Here is a 9,978-nt window from a genome sequence, read left to right on the forward strand (position 1 = left end):
TACTGATAAATGTGCATAGGTTCTCAGAAGATCAGCGGTGGTTAATTTTAAAAGTTTATTCAGCTTTAACCCAACATTTCCCAAACTTATGTGGTTCCAGAACCATTGCTGCAGCTGGTATCGTAGTTCTAATAACACTTCTTAACATCCAAAGGAATTACTGTTACAGAAACATGCTTTGCAAATTATTAGTATATTTTGATAGCAATAATAGTGGGCTTTAGAAGTAAACTTTAAATCATTTTTCTCTATCATAACATGTCCACAATTATCTAGAGGAATGAGAGGTTATTAAATAAATAAACATGAGCAATGCTGAAGATTTTAACTGAAAAGTAACTATGAACTGAACTACAAGAAACACACAAATGAATGCCTTTATGTCATCCATCCCTGAACCTCATCATTTTTGTCTGGGTAACTTCCCGAAGCCAGCTTATTTTACTAGTTCTCTTCCTAAATGCATCACATTATCTTTCGAACATCAAATGTAAGTAAATTTTTAAATATAAATGTGATTTCTTAAAATATTTTTTATCCTAATGAGAGAACTAACATAGAAAGAGTAATACTCAATTCCCTTTTGTCAACTATACCTAATACTTTCAGAAGCTTGCTTCTCTAAGTAAAATTTGTTTTGTCTTTTCAGGGGTAAAATATAAACTGGTCACTCTATAAATAAATCACACTGTATATACAAACTCTGTAAGAGCTTATATTGAACCAACCCCTCTTCCCTAATTAGTGATTAGTCATCTGGTTTCAGGAGACCCCAGTTCGATTCCTGGGTTGGGAAGATCCCCTAGAGAAGGAATAGGCTACCCACTCCTGTATTCTTGGATGTCCCTTGTGGTTCAGCTGGTAAAGAATCTGCCTGTTATGGAGGAGACCTGGGTTCGATCCCTGGGTTGGGAAGATCCCCTGGAGAAGGAGAAGGCTACTCATGCCAGTATTCTGGCCTGGAGAATTCCATGGACTGTATAGTCCACGGGGTCACAAAGAATCGGACACAACTGAGCAAGTTTCACTTTCACTTTCTTGGGGTTTTATTTTAATTCTTGATTTTTATTAAAGCTACACTATATCTCTCCAGAGACACTGCCAAAATTCAAATCATCATCTAAAAATTATATTATTGGCCTGGCTGAATATATTCTTATTTTTACCATGAGCAGTTTTTATCCTGATACTGTGCAATTCTTTTGTATCGGTGTATTTGCATATTATGTCATATTTTATGTTAATGATTCTTTTGTTTGCAGTTTTTTTAATTTTACTTTATTCTTATCCTAAGCAGTGGTATATAAAAAACTCACTTTGATATATTACTTATTTGAACTAAATATTAAAATTCATGTGCTCCTTAAGATCATCTTGTATGTCACAAGTCTAGCACACACCTTGGAAAACACATGGAAATTTCTTGCCACAGAAATAAGGAATAAAATGTGAAGTAGGGAAAAGTCAGGGTAATTTCTCACAACTCTCCTTCCTACCAGATATATGCATTGTACAAATAAACTAAAAAGTATTTCTATACACTGCTTTCTGAAAGAAAAAAAAGTCTTTTAAAATATTGTGATCAAATGAATTTATAGTCAAGGACTATCCAAATCATGGAGGGGACCCTTCTCTAGTCTCCATGATACAGTAAATCCACCAAATGAAACGTTTCATTGAAACATGCAGTCTTTATGAAAAAACAAGCATCCTCTAGAACCAAAGAGTGATTTAACATGTGGTATGTGTGTGTGTGTGTGCGCCTCTGCAGGCCTCAGTTTCTTTCTTTCTGTCTAATCAAGTGACCTAGTCTCATTTGGTTAGGTTTCAACCGCAAACATCACTGTATGCTCATTTTTTTTTCAAGATACACGTCACAACACACCAAGAAAGGGGGAACTTCCAGCGTCTGTGGCAACATCACTTGATAAACAGACTTGTCTGCACAGCGAGGGCCTGTGAGCCGTTACTATATAAAGCGGCAGAGACGCGGACTCACAGGCATTTGCCTCCGGAGACGATGCGAGCAGCAGCCATCTCCACGCCAAGGTTAGACAAAATGCCAGGCATGTTCCTCTCTGCTAACCCAAAGGAACTGAAAGGAATTGATCGTTCACTTCTAGATGACAAAACGCAGAAAAAGAGGCCCAAGACTTTGTAAGTTCCTTCATTTTGTGAATTTGGACTTAGGTGATCTTTAATGGCAGAACGATTGAAAATGAATGGAAGAAAATATGAGCCTTTAGTTTAGCTAGATCAGAGCAAGGACCTCTGTGAATTATAAGTATATTTGGTTGTATTTAAAACTGAATCATGCTAGGGCATTAAATGAAGTGGGAATTCTTCCAGACTTTGGCTCATAAAAAGTGGCTCTCTCTTTAATATAGCAATACATTGTATCTGCTTTTTTTATTATGACATGATTCCTTAGAGAAGTTTACTTCATGTTCTTTTCTTTTTAATAAAAGGTATTGTACTGAAGAAACATGAATATTTACTTTTGTGTCTTTTGTAGTGGAATGGATGTGAAAGCATACCTGAGATCTATGATCCCACATCTGGAATCTGGAATGAAGCCTTCCAAGTCCAAGGACCTGTAAGTATACTAATACATGGAACTGCCACTATATAAGCAGCCTATGCACTAGCTCTATATTCTAACATGACAGTAATACTGATATAATGGACTTTGTTTCTTTTAAGGAACAAGCCTGATGAGATTAAGCTACATTAGTACCAATGTAAATTAAATACAAATGTGTGTGCATATGTTTGCTATTTATTATACTGTTAGACTATATTTGGATATTTTTCACATGTTACTGGCAGATACTTTCATAACAATAGTAATTCTAAGTGGATTATTATTTTCTTATAGATACATTTTAATAAAATTTATTAGTCATAGAGTCTTAGTTTGGGAAATTATCAAAATGCAGCAGCATTCTGATTTCATTTGTGCTTACACAAAAAAATACTCATGGATGTAAATATTGCCCCCTTGCAGACTCTCTGCTGATGAAGTGAAGCAGTGGTCTGAATCCCTGGAAAAACTTCTTGCCAACCAAAGTAAGTGCAGATTAACTGTTGGATGTCTCTGGCTGTATCTCAGTGTGCAGACAAATTGAACAGACTCCTTAAAGTACAGTGTTGTGGGTGGAGGGTGTGTGGAAAGCTGCCCTCTGGCAGTTGTGCAGCCCTGACAACTTCAGCACGTTATGCCTCACTGTGGTGTCACGGCTCAGAGCTCAGTGCTGCTTCCACCCTTTAGAAAAATTTGCCCAGGCATCTAGGTACTTCCAGGGGTCATTATAGGAGCAAAATTTAAAATTAGGCTGGGTTTCTGGAGTTTAAAGTTTTAAAAAGTCAATTAAACATCTCAACCACTATTTTGAAAGCTTACCTAAAAGATGTATTTTTGTACCATGGGATATAAGAAGCAGGATTCACTCAGTCCATTAATTATATTCTCCATTCATATATGCGTTAAATCACTCATTCAGCCCACTTTTATGTGCAGGCATTTTTAGAGCAACAAGGATTCAACAGCAGTGTCTTACTGCCTTGAAGGTGGTTGACACACATGGCATATAATCGCATTATATAAAACATGACACATTATAACATAGATATGATAATAAAAGACTTTTTAAACCACAGAGTTTTGTGGGGAGTTTCTGATGAAGATGGTGAATGAAATCAGCTCACCTTAACCCTCATCATAGACACTGGGATCCTGTTAAAATTAGGACCTCAGTCAGGGACATAGATGGGCAGCTTGTCCCTATCCGGGGAGCTGATCCTCTTCTCCCAAACACCCTCACATGGGGATCAAGTAGTTCAATCTGGTTCATCTGCTTATTATCTGCCTTAGTTTACAATTCAGAAAAACAAACGATGCTATAGAAATGGCCCATTGAAAGGCCTCAGTAATATAATCAGTACAGCATACATATGTAACATACAGGCCTCACCTCTTCTGACTTATGTGAGTTGGATGGAGAAATTATATTTGCTAATGATTAGCATGCAATCAATGCCTTTTGTCAGTATTTTATTCCCTAAAATACTCTGCATTCTGGCTGGGTTGGTAGTACAAGAGACTTTTTTAATCTGCAGAGCAGAATTTTAATTTGATTAGCAGATGAAAGTAAAGCACAGTTTTGTAGCTACCACTAAGCAGCTGTGTGACTGTGATAAGTGAATCTGACCACAGATAACTATAAATGAAGGGATCTCTAAGGCTTTCCCATCTCTACAAACAGCTATTTCAGCAGGAGCCAACTCTCTCCTTTGTACACAGAGAATATACTAGTATTTTTCTTGTAAAATTTCTCCAAGTTATTCATTTATTGGCTCAACTAATTTATCTTACCCCCTCACTCTGTCTTTTTAGCTGGTCAAGACGTCTTTGGAAATTTCCTGAAGTCTGAGTTCAGTGAGGAGAATATTGAGTTCTGGCTGGCTTGTGAAGACTATAAAAAAACAAAGTCTGATCATTTGCATTGCAAAGCAGAGAAAATCTATAAGGCATTTGTGCAGTCAGATGCTGCCAAACAAGTGAGTTTATTACCATCAGCTTATGTGTAAAGGACTTTAGATACAGGATAACATTCAACATAGATGCAAGATGAAATCCTTTCTGAGCATCATGATTTTCACTGCTGTATATCTAAGTGTATTTCTATAGTTCAGTGCAATGATAATCTAATTTTCTATATCTGTGAAAAGATTAAATAAAAGATTGGTTTTATAAAACAAGCTAACTTGATAGGGTGGGGTAAGGAGTAAGGTGACAATTACCAGAACTGTGTGTCAGGGGGCCCTGGATGAGCTGGCTCATCTTGGATTAGGAAAAGGAGGGATTAGTGCAATACATGGATTACAGCAGCAGAAGTATTTCCAGTTAGAAGTAATGCCCACTTCATGCTAAATATTCCTGGTTCAAGCATCCTGTGTTCCTGTAAATGTGCACATCACATTTTTTGATACATGTGTCACCTTATATAAATATTTAAGAGAGATTGTAAGCTAACTTGGAACAAAGATATCTGCCTCTTTGTGATATTTCTTTTTAACTCCTCCACACCTAGTAAAAGGCATGTTTAGAATAGGCATTCAAGAGATCTTCAAGCTGATTTAAATAACAGTTTAGAGCCACCATCCCCAGATAGTTTAAAAGCAACAGTGACATCATAAAATATACAACAAATGGGAAGTGTATATGAACTAATGTGGATTTCTTTTTTAGATCAATATTGACTTCCGCACTCGAGAATCTACAGCAAAGAAGATTAAAGCACCAACACCCACGTCTTTTGACGAAGCCCAAAAAATCATATATACTCTTATGGAAAAGGACTCATATCCCAGGTTCCTCAAATCAAATATATACTTAAATCTTCTGAATGACCTTCAGGCTAATAGTCTAAAGTGACTGGCTCCTGGCTGGAGGGAATTAGTGATGGTATCAAGTACAGAAGGAAGGCGAGAGAGTGGCTCCCTGGGGGAACACTTTGGCCTTTTTGGACAACTCACAGGCCCAAGGGAAGAACCCATGACTCAGAACAGACTAACATGGAAGCTATCCAGGCTCAGGGCCGAAGACGTGTGAGGTGAACATTTAGAGATGGTAGAAGGAAGGAGATGCTGTGGTACTGTCATAAAATAAAGTGGACCTGCGTATTAGAACATCCCTCAGCACTGAGAAGGCCGGGTAATGCTCGCCACACAGAAACTGTGAAAAAAGGTTTTGAAACGCATTAAAACATGCTGTAAGCTTCAAGGTCAAGTGGTATTTATGCTGCATAGTGTTATACAGAGACTGGACTGAGCTGCTGAAATTTCTTTTACTTTGAAAAGTCTGTGTTTCAGAATCTCCATTGCTGTTGCAGACAAAGTTTTTCAGTGTTTTTTGTTTGATTGTTTGGGGGGCTTGAAAGAGATAAAGAAGAGAACAATGTATTTAACTTAAGCTATTGCCTTAAAGTTGGAAAGTCAGAATATATTTGTAAATTAAATTATCACAGTGTCAATAATAAATGTGAGTTTTGTATTAAAAATATAGAAACGATCTCTGTTTATATTTCCTTGCCATCTTTAAAATCTGGCACTTATTTTTCAGATTTAACAAAAATTTAAGCAAGTCTACTCTCTTTTACCTCTTCAACATCAAAAACTATCATCCAATTAATTTATATTATATGTATTATGTGCATGTATTGGACAGAATTAATTAGTCTTCTCTCTTCTATCACAATGTATAAAGATCAAACAAATATAATATGCTCTCATACAGTCAAGCTTCAAACTGATGAGAAACAGAAGTCTTTTTAAAAGGGATGGGAATTTTATTTCAAGTCATCTAATTAACAACTAGTAGTTTATTATGTTTTAAAGCTTATAAAAGTCAAATGTATTTTCTCATTTAATGTCTATATCAATCCTATGAAAGCAGTAACTAGTAAGATTAAATTGCTATTTCCCAAATTTAACTACTAAAATTACCTAGGATGTTAAAAAACAAAACACCAATTTCAGGACCCTACTCCAGACTGACTGAATCAGAATCCCCAAGGTAGAGAATCTATATTTTAAGAGGAAATTCCAGGTGATTCTGAAGATGCTCTGGTTATTCAGGGTCAGGAATCCTGGGGTTAAGAGAGAGTCCTAAAGCCAGGAATTATATACATAAACCTTCTGACCACATCATTTCTGCTCCTTCTACTCCACAACACTGCCCCCCACTGGCTAGAAGACATTTCCTAAATCCTCAAGTCTTCAGCAGTCCTAGGTGTTACCTAAATAGGAACACAAGACTGCTCTGTAGGAACACCTACATAAAGATAATCAAGATGATGTATAGCCCAGCATATCCTGCAAAGTTGTATTTTCCCATGCCCCCGTGTCCCACGTATTATTGAATCATCAGCCATCCACACACCACAATGTGATACTCTGGACATTCTCAGTACACACTAGATTGTCATTAAGCACATAGCAATGGTGCAATATGTAGATGGGTTTTATATATGGAATTTAGAAAGATGGTAACAATAACCCTGTGTACAAGACAGCAAAAGAGACACTGATGTATAGATCAGTCTTATGGACTCTGTGGGAGAGGGAGAGGGCGGGGAGATTTGGGAGAATGGCATTGAAACATGTATAATATCATGTATGAAACGAGTCGCCAGTCCAGGTTCGATGCACGATACTGGATGCTTGGGGCTGGTGCACTGGGACGACCCAGAGGGATGGAATGGGGAGGGAGGAGGGAGGAGGGTTCAGGATGGGGAACACAGATATACCTGTGGCGGATTCATTTCGATATTTGACAAAACTAATACAATATTGTAAAGTTTAAAAATAAAATAAAATTAAAAAAAAATTTTTTTAAATTACCATAAAAATAAATAAATAAATAAATAAAAGTACTGTTCCTGAATTACCACGGGATAATCCAAATTGTCTCTCAGTTCAGTTCAGTTCAGTTCAGTCGCTCAGTCGTGTCCGACTCTTTGCGACCCCATGAATTTCAGCATGCCAGGCCTCCCTGTCCATCACCAACTCCCAGAGTTCACTCAGACTCACATCCATCGAGTCAGTGATGCCATCCAGCCATCTTATCCTCTGTTGTCCCCTTCTCCTCCTGCCCCCAATCCCTCCCAGCATCAGAGTCTTTTCCAATGAGTCAACTCTTCGCATGAGGTGGCCAAAGTACTGGAGTTTCAGCTTTAGCATCATTCCTTCCAAAGAAATCCCAGGGCTGATCTCCGCCAGAATGGACTGGTTGGATCTCCTTGCAGTTCAAGGGACTCTCAAGAGTCTTCTCCAACACCACAGTTCAAAAGCATCAATTCTTTGGCGCTCAGCTTTCTTCACAGTCCAACTCTTACATCCATACAATACCACTAGAAAAACCATAGCCTTGACTAGACGGACCTTTGTTGGCAAAGTAATATCTCTCCTTTTCAATGTCTCTACCTTAACTTAATTCCATGATTTAGCAGCTAGAACTATTATAAAAGAGGCTTAGGAGGGAAGTCTGGTTTCATCACCATCATCAGGTATTTCTTTCCCTTACTCATTCCATCACCAAATTCCCTTGGTTATCCTTCTAAAATCTATGTTTGCAGTTGGCATGTCACTTGCTCTTTTTCTGTGTCCCTTGCACACTAACGTGGGATCTCACTGCTTGCTCATTCATGTGACTTGTTTCCTTTCTTCCAGACTATTCTTTTCAATCCATCCTCTGAATAGCCACAGACGTCACTTTCTGAGACTTAGATCTGGCCATGTCACTTCCCATGACATACAATATAGAGTATAAATTTCACTTTCTAGAATTAGAAACATTCCTAGTGAGATCTTCAAGGTATAATTTGCATGACTCCCCTCTAGGTATCCTTCCTACTTGACATCACTCTGCATTACTTGTGTTTTTTGAAGAAGCCTTCATCTTCACTTTCCTTTGGTTAATCTACTATCTCTACAAATGCTTTTTCCTACCTCCTTCTAGTTTTCAAAATCCAATGAATTATTCAAGGCACAGGTAGAATTACTCTTCCATAAAGGCTTTCTAACACCTTATATCACTACATAGTTATTTTCAATGTCTACTGGAGGTGAACTGAGTCTATATAAACACAAAACACTCTGCACCTATTTCTAGCACTGCCGTCGTGTTAAATAGTTCAGGCCCTTCAAACTGTGAGGAATTAGAAGTGCCACTGTCTAATACACACATTGGTCATAAAATATATGGTTCTGATCTTTGTCTTTATAAGATATCATGGTAAACAGACATCCAATTTAAGGACAGATGATCAAAACAAACATGTAAGACATTTCTTCATTTTCAAAATGACAAAAAATGTCACCATGGCTGCAGAGATTCAAGATATTGCAAAAAATTTGAAAAGATTTCTTTTCATTGGCATTGCTTATTACGGTGTGGATGTTTTACTAAATTATTTACAGGAATATGATTAGAGAAATCCGATCCACTCACTCCATCTGAGATGCTCAGCTCATATGCAGTGTTCTATTGTGATAGTAAAGCAGTGGCAGTGAACAATAAGTATGATTTGTATGTATGAAAATCAATTCATCTAAAAATTAAAAACAAATATACTTTTCTCAGACATATTTTACATTAATCCTAATATAGTATGTATATTTTAGAAAAGTAGGAATCTATGAAGGTAGAAATCAGATGCTCTGAATGAAGTCCAATAAAAAGTACACATTTAGCACATATAGGATAAAACTAAAGTTCAAATTTCTTTTACTTTGTGTGCAAACATAGGCTAGATTGGCTATATTAATAGGAGTCTCTGATGATTTGTCATTAAAAATAAGAAATTCTGACATATGTGAAGGGAAAAATAGAGTAAAAGCTGATTTAAACTACCACAGATATAAATAAATGTTGTTAGTACACAGAATAAGAGAATTTCCTCAAGACTGCATGAAATCCAATCTATAGAACAATAACAACAACAATATATACTGCCCAACTGCAGAAATACCACTACCTGTCTTGTTGAGACCAGTATCCTAAAAGTGTTACGGAACCAAACTAGGATCCACTTGCCCAACACACATCAAAACCAATCTACTGACTCCAGGCTGTGGCGGATCTACTGACTCCAGGCTGTGGCGGATCTACTGACACCAGGCTGTGGTGGATCTACTGACTCCAGGCTGTGGTGGATCTACTGACAGCAGGCTGAGGTAGATCTACTGACTCCAGGCCGTGGCGGATCTACTGACTCCAGGCCGTGGCGGGGATCTACTGACTCCAGGCCATGGCGGATCTACTGACTCCAGGCCGTGGCGGATCTACTGACACCAGGCTGTGGCGGATCTGACACCAGGCTGTGGCAGATTTACTGACACCAGGCTGTGGCGGATCTACTGACACCAGGCTATGGTGATCTACTGACAGCACGTTGAGGTTTATTGCCAGGCATC

At 37.8% G+C, this 9,978-nt stretch overlaps 1 protein-coding gene across 2 annotated transcripts; it reads left to right on the plus strand.

Annotated features, from left to right (window-relative positions):
- The first annotated feature begins 1,931 nt into the window (after positions 1-1,931).
- On the plus strand, positions 1,932-6,073 carry RGS1 (regulator of G protein signaling 1). Of its 2 annotated transcripts, none has more exons than XM_006046812.3 (5): positions 1,932-2,049; positions 2,516-2,596; positions 3,008-3,069; positions 4,397-4,560; positions 5,252-6,073. In XM_006046812.3, exons 1-5 carry the CDS (start codon positions 2,021-2,023, stop codon positions 5,435-5,437), a joined length of 522 nt encoding a protein of 173 aa, XP_006046874.1. In that variant the 5' UTR covers positions 1,932-2,020; the 3' UTR covers positions 5,438-6,073. The 2 variants fall into 2 exon arrangements, with proteins under 2 accessions (XP_006046874.1, XP_006046873.1); XM_006046811.3 differs by having other exon boundaries at positions 2,016-2,157.
- The last annotated feature ends 3,905 nt before the right edge of the window (positions 6,074-9,978 follow it).

This window comes from Bubalus bubalis, chromosome 5 (genome assembly GCF_019923935.1).
Source record: "Bubalus bubalis isolate 160015118507 breed Murrah chromosome 5, NDDB_SH_1, whole genome shotgun sequence".
Lineage (NCBI taxonomy): Eukaryota > Metazoa > Chordata > Mammalia > Artiodactyla > Bovidae > Bubalus > Bubalus bubalis.